The following is a 14,974-nucleotide window of genomic DNA, read 5'->3' on the forward strand; positions in this document are numbered from 1 at the left end:
GATTTGGAGGAAGGGGGAGAAGAGAACGTCCCTTTAAAAGTTGCATTTCAGAGTATGAAGATTGTAACAACATTTCACGATTGCCACATCCACCAACACAGAGAGAGAGAGAGAGAGAGAGACTCAGGAGGTGTCATCATCAGTCACATCCGGGTGGATTTCAATAAATGATCTTGCTGCATCTGGTGGATCTTCATATCGGGCAGAGCTCAGGCGGAGAGGATGCGCTGGAGTTTGGAATTGGCGCAGGCCCTGGTCGTGCTCGTGCTGTGGGTCTGCTGCGGCTCTGGGACCGGCTGTCCATGTTCGGATCGGGCTCTGTGCGAACCCGTGACCGTGGAGCATGAGTTCGAGGTGGGTGTTCGGGGGCCGGGGGTGGGTGTTTTGGGGCCGGGGGGTCGGTGTTTGGGTGCCGGGGGTGGGTGTTTGGCGGCCGGGGGTGGTTGTTTTGGGGCCGGGGGTGGGTGTTCGGTGCTGGGGGTGGGGGCCCCTGGCTCATGGGCTTCTTTACCACGGTGGGTGGAGGTTGTTAAAGTATTGGAGCAAAAGGCACCTGGGGAGTGAGGTGAATTTAAAGGGCACGGGCTGGGCTGAGTTGGGTTAGGGGCTGAGGCTGGGCTGAGTTGCGTTGGGGGGCACGGACTGGGCTGAGTTGGGTTCGGGGCTGAGGCTGGGCCGAGTTGGGTTGGGGGGCACAACCTTCGTTGGATTGGGGGCATGGGCTGGACTGGGGTGGAGGGAGCATCCGCAGGGCTGGGGGCCAGCGGTGGAACAGAGAGCTCCAGCCTGGAGCATGGGTGAGAGATGAGCTGCAGAGGGGTCGTTGATATGGTCCAACTGTCAGGAACAGTCTGAGGGGTGTGGGTCGGGGTGAGGGACAGGTGGAGCTATTGGGATGGGGGTAGTAGGGGGAGGAATGTCCGATTATTGTTGAAATGCAAAGTGTCTCATGTTATAATCCGTATGTTAAAGTGTTAATGTTGGTCTAGTTACAGTTTGTATAAAATAGGACGAACAGTAGTATTGAGCAGTGCAAAGATATTTTAACAAGTGCAGCTTCCATAAAATGTGTTTTTAAATATATTTCTCCAATGTGCAGAGTCTTAAATGATGTGTGATCTAACTCCTGCTGTGTGTCTGTCTAATACCATGGTTAAGGTCACCGGTTTGTGGTTTTCACAGAATATTGATCCCCAAAACACCAGTTAAAAATCCTGGAATCTCATGTCATAAAAATGACATTTGACTTTTTCACTCATTGCAAAACTGGGACCCTGGCCACGATTAAACTGAACACAACGTAACAGATCTTTAAAAAATACATTAGTTGCAAAATGACTCTGTAACTGCTGACTGTATTGATGAGGTCAGTATTTACTTCAGAGCAATGTTACTAAGTGGGCAGTGTGGCAGCAACAAGAGCACCACCAATATAACCTGCAGGCTCGATGTGTTCATTCTGCTTTTATCCCACTTCCCCCACCTTCCCACCAACAAAACATTCTTCTGACAGATGGGTGGGATAAAAGTTTCCTCTGCCTGTTGGTTCCAAGAATGAATAAACTTGAATTTATGTCACACCTCATGTCCTCAGGATGTCCCAAAGAACTTCACATGAAATGAATCACTTTTCGAAGTGTTGTCGGCAAACTCAGCAGCAATTTTTAAAAATTTGTTCATGGGATGTGGGCGTCGCTGGCAAGGCCAGCATTTATTGCCCATCCCTAATTGCCTTTGAGAAGGTGGTGGTGAGCCGCCTTCTTGAACCGCTGCAGTCCGTGTGGTGAAGGTTCTCCCACAGTGCTGTTAGGTAAGGAGTTCCATGATTTTGACCAGCGACGATGAAGGAACGTTGATATATTTCAAAGTTGAGATGGTGTGTGACTTGGAGGGGAACGTGCATGTGGTGTTGTTCCCATGTGCCTGCTGCCCTTGTCCTTCTAGGTGGTAGAGTTTGCGGGTTTGTGAGGCGTTGTCGAAGAAGCCTTGGTGAGTTGCGACAATGCATCCCATGGATGGTACACACTGCAGCCACTGTGCTCCGGTGGTGAAGGGATTGAATGTTTCGGGTGGTGGATGGGGCAGCAATCAAGCGGGCTGCTTTGTCCTGGATGGTGTGGAGTTCTTGAGTGTTGTTGGAGCTGCACTCATCCAGGCAAGTGGAGAGTATTCCATCACACTCCTGACTCGTGCCTTGTAGATGGTGGAAAGGTTTTGGGGAGTCAGGAGGTGACTCAATTGCCACAGAATACCCAACCTCTGACTTGCTCTTGTTGCCACAGAATTTATATGGCTGGTCCCGTTAAGTTTCTGGTCAATGGTGACCCCCAGGATGTTGATGGTAATGCCGTTGAATGTCAAGGGGATGTGGTTCGACTCTCTCACATTGGAAATGGACATTGCCTGGCACTTGGCGTGAATGTTACTTGCCACTTATCAGCCCAAACCTGGATGTTGTCCAGGTCTTGTTGCATACGGGCACGGACTGCTTCATTATTTGAGGGGTTGCGAATGGAACTGAATACTGTGCAATATTCAGTGAAAATCCCCATTTCTGACCTTATGATGGAGGGAAGGTCATTGATGAAGCAGCTGAAGATGGATGGGCCTTGGACACTGCCCTGAGGAACTCCTGCAGCAATGTCTTGGGGCTGAGGTGATTGTCCTCCAACAAGCACTACCATCTTCCTTTGTGCTAGGTATGACTCCAGCCACTGGAGAGTTTTCCCCCTGATTCCCATTGACTTCAATTTTACTCGGGCTCCTCTGTGCCACACTCGGTCAAATACTGCCTTGATTTCAAGGGCTGTCACTCTCACCTCACCTCTGGAATTCAGCTCATTTGTCCATGTTTGGACCTAGGCTGTAATGAGGTCTGGTGGCAGGAACCAAACTGAGCATCGGTGAGCAGGTTATTGGTGAGTAAGTGTCGTTTGATAGCATTGTCGATGACACCTTCCATCACTTTGCAAATGATTGAGAGTAGACTGATGGGGCAGTAATTGGCCGGATTGGATTTGTCCTGCTTTTTGTAGACAGGACATACCTGAGCAATTTTCCACATTGTTGGATAGATGCCAGTGTTGTAGCTGCACTGGAACAGTTTGGCTGGAGGCATTGCTAGTCCTGGAGCACGAATCAGCACTACAGTCGGGATGTTGTCGGGGCCCATAACTTGGCACTTCTTGCTGACGATGGTTGCAAACGCTTCAGCCTTGTCTTTTGCACTCATGTGCTGGACTCTGCCATCATTGAGGATGAGCATCTATACAGAGCCTCCTCCACACTGTTAGTTGTTTAATTGTCCACCACCATTCACGACTGGGTGTGGCAAGACTGCAGAGCTTTGATCTGATCCGTTGGTTGTGGAATCATTTCGCTCTGTGCATAGCATGTTGCTTCCGCTGTTTAGCATGCATGTCGTCCTGTGTTGTAGCTTGACCTGGTTGGCACATCATTTTTTGGTACGCCTGGTGCTGCTCCTGGCATGCTCTTCTGCACTCCTCAATCAACCAGGGTTGATCCCCTGGCTTGTTGGTAATTGTAGAGAGTGGAATATGCCGGGCTATGAGGTTACAGATTGTGCTGGAATACAATTCTGCTGATATGTGCAGAGCAAGGTCCCACAAACAGCAAGTTGCATGAATGAACAGTTAATGTGTTTCTGCTGATGTTGGTTGAGAGAAAAGTGTTGGCCAGGACACCAAGAGAACTCCCTGCTCTTCAATATTGCCAGTGGTCTATTAGATCCCCTTTAACATCTCATCCAAAAGACAACCCCTCCAACAATGCAGCACTCTCTCATTACTGCACAAAAGTGCCAGCTTGGATGATGCATGTTTGATAGTCTCAGTCCAAATCAAAGGGCCCAAATCACAAAACTGTGATGAACTAAACTGCAGCACTAAACAGGCAGTCTCATTTGAGAACACAGGATGGTTGGTGTGGGAAATGGAAAAATGTCACACTGGTGCAGTATGGGCTGTTTCTCTTTCTCGGGAACTATATTCTGATCTAGTCTTGCTGGTCTCATGGTAGAAATGCTTGATTTGACACCAGGTACCTTAAATGGAAAAGTTTTTAAACTGTAACTCTAAAGTTGCTTGTAATATGATTTTATTTAGTTTCAGTTGTCCTTTTGAAGTGCATTGAGCACCAACACTTGGAATGGAGTATTGGGATGTGAGCTCCTTTTCCTCATGTTGTTCAGTTCCTCTCACCTGCACTATTGTGGAGATGGAAGTTCTGAGAGGTTGTTCCTCTTTAGCATATTCTTTTCTCTGGTGGCTGCATTTAGATCGACATTGGTGGCAACCTGAGAATCAGTTCACCAGCCGTTCCTTACCCCGTAACCTGGGGAAATGATAATGGGCCAAATTTTGCTCTAACAGGGCATCTAACGGTGCTTGCCGTTACTTGGACCTGCCCTTGCACGTTTTTGAGTGGCAAGTTGCTGAAAGTGCGAACTGATAACGGGGCAGTGAGTGAAACAGGGCATTTGGGAGCTGAGTGAACAGGACAAGCAACAGGGTATCTCCTTAACCAATGAGATTGAAGGATTGTGAAATTAACAGCGCAAGGATTGAGAAGGAAGTGTAAATTAGAGTGGGCGAATTCAATGTCAAATCAGGTACAGAAAGAGAAATAAAGAGAGGAAAAGAAAGATTGGATTAAAAGAGAGAGAAAAAAGCGAGTGAAAGGGGAAGTAAAAAAAAGTTTGAATTTTAAATTTCAATTTTTAAATCTCCAACAGCAATTAAATCCTGAAGGAATGAGACTCCACTCTTGTAATAGTTAATTTTCAGTGCCAGAGATCTTGATTGCCGATAATGAACACATTCACCGTCGTTAAAAAGGTACTTAGACTGGAATGGAAAAGACGTAACTTTCCATGGCGAGTTTAGTTTGAATCTCCTGCGCAAATACATGAACTTTACGTCGTTCAATGAATTTTAACGGTGAGCAAGATAGCGAGATGCTGTTTTCGTGAAGCTAACAGTGGAGCAGCCCAACTCGGTCATCAACTTGTGGATGTTTGAGTTTAACTGCGTATCTGCCCCTCGCCTGAAGTTGCTGTACCATTTACACATAAATAAAACGAGCGCCATTAGCCTCACCGTTATTTTGTCAACAAAATCTGGGCCATTGATTGTGAAAATATATATTTTTAAATGGCAGTTTTCTGCCCTTCATTACTGCAATTGACTGCTTTATTTTGTACCAGGTCTTTGTCTTTGATGTTGGAGGAAAGGATTGGAAGTATTATGACTGGTTTAAGGTTACGACTATTGCAGCCTTTGGACCTTACGATCCTGAGCTTTTGTGTTATGCTCATGCGAATCAAGTTCGAGTTGTCCTGAGAGGTAAGTAATTTTATCACAGAAAAAACAAATGTCCTTCTGTCTTCCAATGCAAGCTGTATTATTGAGAACCACATAAAAGGACAATCAGTGCACAGCCTTGAATTGCGACCTTACAGTGCTGAAATTCCTCTACAGCTCCTGCACAACTCGAGCTAATAATTCCACATTCCATCTATAATATATTAAAATCTTACATCCACACACACACCTCCTGTCTACAAAACCTTACTTTCTATTGTCAAGTTTTTCACACTTTTGTGGCAACTTTTTCCATTTATAAATTCCTCTGTCCACATTTATAATGATGTGGAGATGCCGGTGATGGACTGGGGTTGACAATTGTAAACAATTTTACAACACCAAGTTATCGTCCAGCAATTTTATTTGAAATTACACATTTATAATGGGAACTGTCTCCGTAAACTTGATGCACTGTAATTACATCCTCCCCACCAGTGGTGGCACTGTAGCACCTCTGTTTTGCATCTTTCAGCTCAAATTGCCATTTAAATAAAAATTATAATTGATCAAAGTATTGTATTAAAAATTAGGACAAAATTTATGATTTCACAATGGGGTCTGAGTTACATCTGAACACCCTGGTTGAATTATCCCCCACACTCCAATCCTGCTTCGTCTGAATACTACACAAGTCTGGACTCTCTTTGTCCATTGCCATGGGAGATTGACTGGTGATGTATTTTTATTCTACTTTTCACCTCCCAAACTTGCTGGGTTCGTGAGCACTGAGCGGGAGTCTTCTGATCTAGGAGTGGGGGAGGGGGAGAATTCTGAGGAAGGAGATTGTGGGATCCAGCAAGGACTCAGGAGATGGTCAGGGATTGCTGGGATCTGGCAGTATTGGGGAGATGAGAGAATGGAGGGTCTAACATGTCTTGTTGAGGAGGAGTGGGTTCTAATGGAATGGGATCCAAACTGCTATTGACATCTTTGGAAGCATCAGTCACTCACCCCTCACATGTTCCTGCAAGTTAGGTGCCCGAACCACCGCTTCCCTCATCGTCGCCCTATTCCGATCTTCTGTACTTGCCTGGAGCATTTAAGCAGAAATGCTTGGTTAAGAAAGCCTTAAAAAGCGCAAACAAATCACTGGGGTTCATTTCTAGAGGAAAATAATTCACAGCAGAGAAGTTATGTTAATCTTGTATAGGTCCTTGGTTAGAAAACACTGAGAGGACTGTGCACAGTTCTGGTCTCCATACTACAAAAAGATACAGAAGGACTGGAGAAAGTGCAAACAGGATTTACAAGGATGATATCAGAACTGAGAGAGTATAACTATCAGGAAAGACTGAACAGGCTGGGGCTCTTTTCTCTGGAAAAGAGAAGGCTGGGACGTGATCTGATAGAGGTATTTAAAATTATGAATGGGTTCGATCGGGCATATGGAGAGAATAATTGGCAAGATGTAACGAGTGCCACAGGAATCAGTGTCCTAGTACATGAATCACAAAAAGTTAGTATGCAGGTACAGCAAGTGATTAGGAAGGCAAATGGAATATTGTCATTTATTGCAAGGGGAATGGAATCTTAAAGTAGAGATGTGTTGCTACAGTTGTGCAGGGCATTGGTGAGACCACATCTGGAATACTGTGTGCAGTTTTGGTCTTCTTATTTAAGAGAGGACATAATTGCTTTGGAGGCAGTTCAGAGAAGGTTCACTCAACTGATTCCTCAGAAGAGGGGGTATCTTGAGAGAAAAGGTTGAACAAGTAGGGCCTGTATACACTGGAGTTTAGAAGAACGAGAGGTTATCATATTGAAACATACAAGGTCCTGAGGGGACGAGAAGGGGTAGATGATGAGAGGATGTTTCCCTTTGTGGGAGATACTAGAACTCGTGGCCACCAGTTTAAAAATAATGGGTCTCCCATTTAAGACGGAGATGAGGAGGAATTTTTTCTCTCACAGGGTTGTGAGTCTGTGGAACTCCCTTGCCAGAGAGCGGTGGAGGCAGGGTCATTGAATATTTCTAAGGCTGAGTACGCTAGATTCCTGATTAACAAGGGAGTCAAAGGTTGTAGTAGGTAGACAGGTAAGTTGGGTTGAGGTCACAATCAGATCAATCATGACCTTACCAAATAGCAGAGCAGGCTCGAGGGGCTGAATGGCCTACACCAGCTCTTGTATGTTCATATGTTCGTATTTTTCCATTTGTGGGCGAGTCCAAAACTAGAGGTAATCCAAATCAATAAGATAGTCACAAATTAATCCAACAGGGAATTCAGGAAAAACTTATTTAGTCAGTGAGTGGAAAGAATGTGGAACTTGCTACCACATGGAGTGGCTGATGCTAATGACATAGATGCATTTAAGGGGAAGCTGCAGAAGTATATGAGGGAGAAGGATATGTCCAGGCTTTGGAGACAGGCTGAGGCCTTCAAATAAAAGCTTCACTTGTCTTTAAAGTCTTTGCTTCAAGCAAAGACACTAAAAGACACAAAAGAAAATTAGTTGGACAAATACAAACATGTTATTGTGAAATGTCATTTTTTGAATTTGTATTTTATTTTAGAAACTCTTATTTTATAAATTAAATATTGCAGTTACTGAGGAAAAACATGGTCCATGAAAAACAGTTTCAGCTGCAGGCAGAGAAATCTGTTCCACACCATCACTTGGTGGCCGTAGTGTGGAACTGCATCACCACAGGCCACATTATGGGCAAAATCCAATTATAAAGGAGACAGGACGGGCGTCACTGGATGCGAACACAATTAAAATAGAAAAACAAAAGACACTGTTGACACAGAACTTTTGAATAGAAAGATGACAGGACATACTGTTTTTAACAACCTGTAAATAGATAGGTGGAACTTTTATTCCCTGGCACAGCAGCAGTCTGCCACTGATGCCAGGATTTAGAATGAAGAATGCAGTTTAATGAAAGCTCCACCCAATTGTGTCCAGAGCCCAGCACACACGCTCCATTCTTCCGACTCTGGGCGACTGAGATTTCTCCTCTTCCACCATCAATGGCAGAACCTTCAGCTGTTACTGTCTTGAACTCCAGATTCTTCTTCTTCAACCTCTTTGTCTTGCTATTTCTCTTCCTATCTTCGAAAGCCTCATCAAAACCTACCTGTTTGACTGTGCCTTTGGTCACTTCCCTCAAGTGTCAGCTTAGCTCAGTGGTAGCACTGTGTCTCTCCTCCTGGGTCAGAAGATTTTGGGTTTACTCCAGGACTTGACATATAAGTGCAGTACTGAGGGAATGCTGCATTGCCAGAGGTGCTGTGTTTCAGATGAGACCTTAAACAAAGGCTCCACCTGCCTGTTCAGGTGGATGTAAAAGACCCCATTGGCACAATTCAAAGAACAGGGAGTTCTCCTGGTGTCCTGGACAACATTCATCCCTCAACCGACATCACCAAAACAGATTAACTGGCCATTTATCTAATTTCCTGTTTGGAGGCCTTTCTGGGCACAAATTAACTATCACATCTGCTTGCAAAGCAACAGTGATTCCGCTTCAAAAATAATTAATTGGCAATGAAGCATTTAAGGACATCCTGAGGATGTGTCAGGCACTATGTCAATGCAAATTCGAGCTAAATCTCCCTCTACTACTTCCGACTTGATGTTGGCAGTTCTGTCCTGCAAAGTGTCTTGGGACACAATGTTGTGCGAAACATGCTCTATAATTGGAAGTTGTTTCTTCACCCTTCACCAGGAGTTTTTATGCTATGGAACATTGTATACAGACAACGCCGAGCAAATTGGATCGATGAGCAATTGCAGTTGGCAAAAAGGCAATTTATGGATGGAATCAATTTGGATGTTACTTTGAAATAAAGGGACTATTAAGGAGTCAAAAAAAGAAATCACTCGCTGCATTTTTATTGGGTAAAGTTTGAAGCAGACTTTTACTGCTGAGAAGTTTGCACATAACGGACTTTGATAACTCAGATTACAGTGATACAATTCTTGACCTTAGGCTCCCGAATGCCTTCTTGTTCAGGCAGTGACTACATGAGCCATGCAAATCCTGGTTCGTGCTGAGTTATCTGATTTCAGCTGGGATGTTGGAGGGCACAATTTACGCCGAGTGCCACTGGGTCGGGGAAGGTCAAATGAACCATCTGATCATTATCTGGAAACCTCCCACTGGAAGTGTGACCGTGCAGATGGCCACCAATTGGGTTATACCCGCACCCATGTTAAAATAGCCTGCCAGCACTCAATGTCTGGCCTCACATAAAAGAACTTTGGCCACTTTGACTCGGTATTGGAGTGTGGCTGGCCCTTTTGGGACTACAATTTGGTCACAACTTAATGCCTTTTGGAGAGGAGGAGAGAAAATTGATGGAAAATTGGAGGAAGAAGGTGAGTGAGCAGTGGGGAATTGAACCTGATTAATATTTGATAACCGAGGATCCTATTAATTCTAACTCACTATTTGCCCCAACTTTATCCTGTTCCTTTTTATACAGTCATGAACACTGTCGAACTCCTAACCTGTTAAATTCACAGTTCCCATGGACCATGTGCGAGTGCATGTAAAAACCATATAACTACTAGTGATATCCAACATAAGGTATGAGATGAAACTAACTTCTTCTTGTTACTCTTTGGCCCTTAGGTCACATTTAACGTGCCTTGGTCTCCAGACTGCATTGATGGCCGATGCTATGACTTTTTGAGAATTGCAAATTCCTGTGACTTTTTATTTGTGATGTCCTATGATATGCAGAGTCAAATGTGGGACAATTGCTTTGCAAAGGCAAATGCTCCCTATTACCAGACTTTATCAGGTATGTACAATAAGACCATCTGGTTCAGGGTCTACCTGCCCGATATCAATGTGAATCTAAGACCCTCATTATTATTTTCCCCATTTAGGTTACTCCGCTTATATCAATCTGGGAATTGATTCCAGAAAGCTCGTGTTGGGAGTTCCATGGTATGGTTATGACTATACTTGCACACAGTTTTTTGAGGTAAGGTTTTGTCATTATCTGGCTTTCAGTAATCCGAATTATTTAGAATAGACTATTGTAAACCATTACAAAAGAGCCAGAGGTGATCTGGGGAAACATTTTTTTTACGCAGCGAGTTGTTATGATCTGGAATGCACTGCCTGAAAGGGTGGTGGAAGCAGATTTAATATTCACTTTCAAAAGGGAATTGGATAAATACTTGAGGGGAAAAATTTACAGGGATATGGGGAAAGAGCAGAGGAATGGGACTGATTGGATAGTTCTTGTGACGAGCCAGCACAGGCATGATGGGCCGAATGACCTCCTCTCTTGCTGTACTTACTATGATACTATGATGTTATGATTGTCTTGTTGCTGTGCAAAATATCCCATTGATTCACTGTTCTGGAGAAATTATTTGTTTGCAGTGCTTGCTCTCTGGGCTTACCTTATCTGTGCTATTTAACATTTTATTCCACTGAGGCCTCCCCTTAACTGCATTCTTCTAGGTTGTAAATCTTAAGCTTCTCGAATCTTTTCTCAAAGCTCATCCTTTTAACACAAGGGATCATAAGAACATAGGAACAGGAGGAGGCCATTCAGCCTCTCAAGCTGTTCCACCATTCAATTAGATCATGTCTGATCTGTATCTTCATTCCATCTACACACCTTGGTTCCATAACCCTTAATACCCTTCCCGAACAAAAATCTATCAATTTCAGTTTTGAAGTTTTCAATTGACCGAGCCTCAACAGCTTTTTGGGGGAGAGAATTCCAGATTTCCACGGCCCTTTTCGTGAAGAAGTGCTTCCTGACATCACCCCTGAACAGCCATGCTCTAATTTTAAGGTTATGTCCCCTTGTTCTGGACTCTCCCACCAGAGGAAATACTTTCTCTCTATCTACCCTATCAACTGCTTTGATCATCTTAAACACGTCAATGACATCACTCCGTAATCTTCTATATTCAGTCTTGTTGCTGTCTATTTGAAATTACAACCTTGTCCTTGTCTATAAATGTACTATTTAATTTTATATATTTCAGTGAGAGACCCTCCTGTCCAAATTGTAAAACTTATTTTTCTCTAATTGTTCCTCTTTACACTTAGAGATCAGTCATGTTGTTACTGCATTTTTGAAGTTACCAAAGTAACTATATTTTCATCCTTTTGTATTTTCAGACTGGTAGGTGTGTATTGGAAAAGATTCCTTTCCGAGGTGCCCCTTGCAGTAATGCAGCTGGACGTCAGGTCCCATACAAAGAGATCGTACAGCATGTGCACAAATCAATTACTGGCAGATATTGGGATGATGAGCAGAAAGTCCCGTCTTATATCTACATGGTAAGACTGTCAATCAAAACACAATGGAGAGTTGTGCATTGTCCATTCTTTGCAGAATGCAAACCTTGCAGTATTTCATGATTCAATATTCCCTGTGTACAGGATTCAGCACAGTTCAGAATGTACAGTTTATACAGTAGAAAATGTATGTAGTTGGAGAATAGCCAAGAAAATGGGAGTTGACAGACAAAGCACCAAACCCAGTTCCGTTTGTTCAGACATTGTGTATGACCAGTTGCAAAAAATGAGATGAGCTGTGGTCTTTTCAAATCGATCACTTTACACAACCCATATTGACCCTCCTGTGAAAATTAGCGATTGTTTCGTTTGTGAAATGTGTGCCCCTGTCTCCCATTTGATGATCAATTTAGCACAAATGATTGACGGTAGCGTACCCTGTACATAAGAAAACTGCACAGTAGCAAATACCACACACTCTCGACCTACTGTATTCTAATGTCCTTCAGGGAAGGAAACCTGCCGTCCTTACCCGGTCTGGCCGATATGTGACTCCAGACCCACAGCAATGTGGTTGATTCTTAATTGCCCTCTGAAATGGCCTCGCAAACCACTCAGTTGTAAAATCCAGATACGAAAAGTCATAATAAGAATAAAACCGGATGGACCACCCGGCATCGGACCACTAGGCACCGGACACGACAACGGCAAACCAAGCCCAGTCGACCCTGCAAAGTCCTCCTCACTCACATTTGGGGACTTGTGCCAAAATTGGGAGCGCTGTCCCACAGACTAGTCAAGCAACAGCCTGACACAGCCATACGCACATATCTTTCAACCAACTTCCCAGACTCTTCCATCACCATCCCTGGGTATGTCCTGTCTTCATCAATGACCTTCCCTCCATCATAAGGTCAGAAATGGGGATGTTCGCTGATGATTGCACAGTGTTCAGTTCCATTCGCAACCCCTCAAATAATGAAGCAGTCTGATCCCGCACGCAGCAAGACCTGGACAACATCCAGGCTTGGGCTCATAAGTGGCAAGTAACATTCGCGCCAGATAAGTGACAGGCAATGCCCATCTCCAACAAGAGAGGGTCCAACCACCTCCCCTTGACATTCAACGGCATTACCATCACAAAATCCCCCACCATCAACATCCTGGGGGTCACCATTGACCAGAAACTTAACTGGACCAGCCATATAAATACTGTGGCTACGAGAGCAGGTCAGAGGCTGGGTATTCTGTGGCGAGTGACTCACCTCCTGACTCTCCAAAGCCTTTCCACCATCTACAAGGCACAAGTCAGGAGTGTGATGGAATACTCTCCACTTGCTTGGATGAGTGCAGCTCCAACAACACTCAGGAAGCTCGACACCATCCAAGATAAAGCAGCCGCTTGATTGGTTCCACCACCCTAAACATTCACTCCCTTCACCACCGGCGCACAGTGGCTGCAGTGCGAACTATCCACAGGATGCACCGCAGCAACTCGCCAAGGCTTCTTCGACAGCACCTCCCAGACCCGCGACCTCTACCATCTAGAAGGACAAGAGCAGCAGGCACATGGAAACAACACCACCTGTATGTTCCCTTCCAAGTCACATACCATCCCGACTTGGAAATATATCGCCGTTCCTTCATCGTCGCTGGGTCAAAATCCTGGAACTCCCTTCCTAACAACACTGTGGGAGAACCGTCACCACACGGACTGCAGCAGTTCAAGAAGGCGGCTCACCACCACCTTCTCAAGGGCAATGAGGGATGGGCAATAAATGCCGGCCTCGCCAGCGACGCCCACATCCCATGAACGAATATAAAAAAATACCTACTCACATGTCTAATTGACGTTGGCCAAGTTTGCTGAGATACTTGATGCACTGCAGTCAAAGGCTGTGATGCTTGAGCTTTCAGCAGTAACATTGAAATCATGTTTTCCACCTTTCGATTGCAATATTTTGTTACTTTGAGCAATTTGAAAAGATTATTTTGAAATGATAGAATGTTCCACATTGAGTTAAATCAGACCTTGGATAATTCGATTTATTTTTTAAAATCATTTTCTCTGGAGGCCCATGCTAACTCTGACTTGCAAGTCATCTATCTCTTTCTATTTCCCCCAAATCATTTTTTTCCCAATCAAACACCATAATCTTTTGACTTGTTGCATCCGAATTGACATCTGGGCTGTTCATGTGGATTTTTCTAAGTTGCTGTACTGAGGGAGTGCTGCACTGTCGGAGGTGCCGTCCTTCAGATGACACGTTAAACTGAGGTCCCGTCTGTGCTTTCAATGTGTGCCTTATGTTCATATGTTGCACAGCATCCAGATGAGTTGATTGGTTTGGGTGTTAAAAAAGATAGACTTGGAGCTGCTCCTGCTCCGTTCCCGTTACTTGTGTGGACGTGCAGCGGAAAATCGCGTTTGTGCACGGAAATGGAGTTTCTGCCGTTGGTCAGGGGACGGAGTGGGAGAAGCCCTGAGGGAATTGCCGGCCGTAGCCGTAAGTCCCTAATTTTTGAGTTTGTTTTGCTCATTTGTCATTGTGCATTTTCTCATCGTACATTTCAGTCCATTCTGTCTTCTGCTGATGAAGATTTTCAGCATAGTGTCTCGAACTGAGCATTGACCCAAACCCCTCGCTCCTATCTGTGTAACTCTTTATTTTTTTATGGCAGGTTAATAATACATTTCATGAGGTCTGGTATGACGATCCACAGAGCATTTCAATTAAGTCAGCGATCATGAAGAAATTGAGACTCCGTGGCATAGGCATGTGGAATGGAAATATGCTGAACTACAGTGATGATCATTTCATAGTAAAGCAAACTGAAGACATGTGGAATGCTCTTTGCCCTTTGTGAGGAAAACGGTGACGTTGAACCATCTCATCTTAACAGAATGTAATCATTTAATTTTGCAAGTAAACTCAGCAAAAAGTGAGCAAGCTTCCAACATTAGAAATAAAAGATAACGCAGATCGAGGGAACAGATTTAACATTTTGTCGAGCAAACGAATTTCTATTCAATGAAAAGAAAATGTACGAATACAATTTGTACTCCAAGATCTGGTCACTTCAGGCATCTCAAGTTGTTTACAAAATGCATCAAATCTGTATTGACTTTCATAATGCTTAATGATCGTGCAGGTTAAAACATCTTGCCGCTAAATATTTACAATTCAGAAAACAAGTCAGCTTTCCCGTTGGGTAATAATCCAATTCTGATATGCACACGCGTGTTGTCTGTTTTATGCACATCTTAATTCTTGACAATGATTTTGATGATTTTATTTTGATTGGTTATCATTTTGAACCAAGATAACTTTAATTTTCAACTTTCCTCCATTAAGGGTGAACGGACCAG

At 44.1% G+C, this 14,974-nt stretch overlaps 1 protein-coding gene across 1 annotated transcript; it reads left to right on the forward strand.

Moving 5' to 3' along the window:
* Positions 1-222: 222 nt before the first annotated feature.
* Positions 223-14,472, forward strand: LOC137325629 (di-N-acetylchitobiase-like). Its single transcript, XM_067990894.1, has 7 exons — positions 223-354; positions 5,225-5,363; positions 9,402-9,526; positions 9,967-10,138; positions 10,227-10,324; positions 11,485-11,646; positions 14,287-14,472. The coding sequence occupies exons 1-7, from the start codon at positions 223-225 to the stop codon at positions 14,470-14,472; spliced, it is 1,014 nt and encodes a 337-aa protein (XP_067846995.1).
* The last annotated feature ends 502 nt before the right edge of the window (positions 14,473-14,974 follow it).

Source organism: Heptranchias perlo, chromosome 9, assembly GCF_035084215.1.
Source record: "Heptranchias perlo isolate sHepPer1 chromosome 9, sHepPer1.hap1, whole genome shotgun sequence".
Classification (NCBI taxonomy): domain Eukaryota; kingdom Metazoa; phylum Chordata; class Chondrichthyes; order Hexanchiformes; family Hexanchidae; genus Heptranchias; species Heptranchias perlo.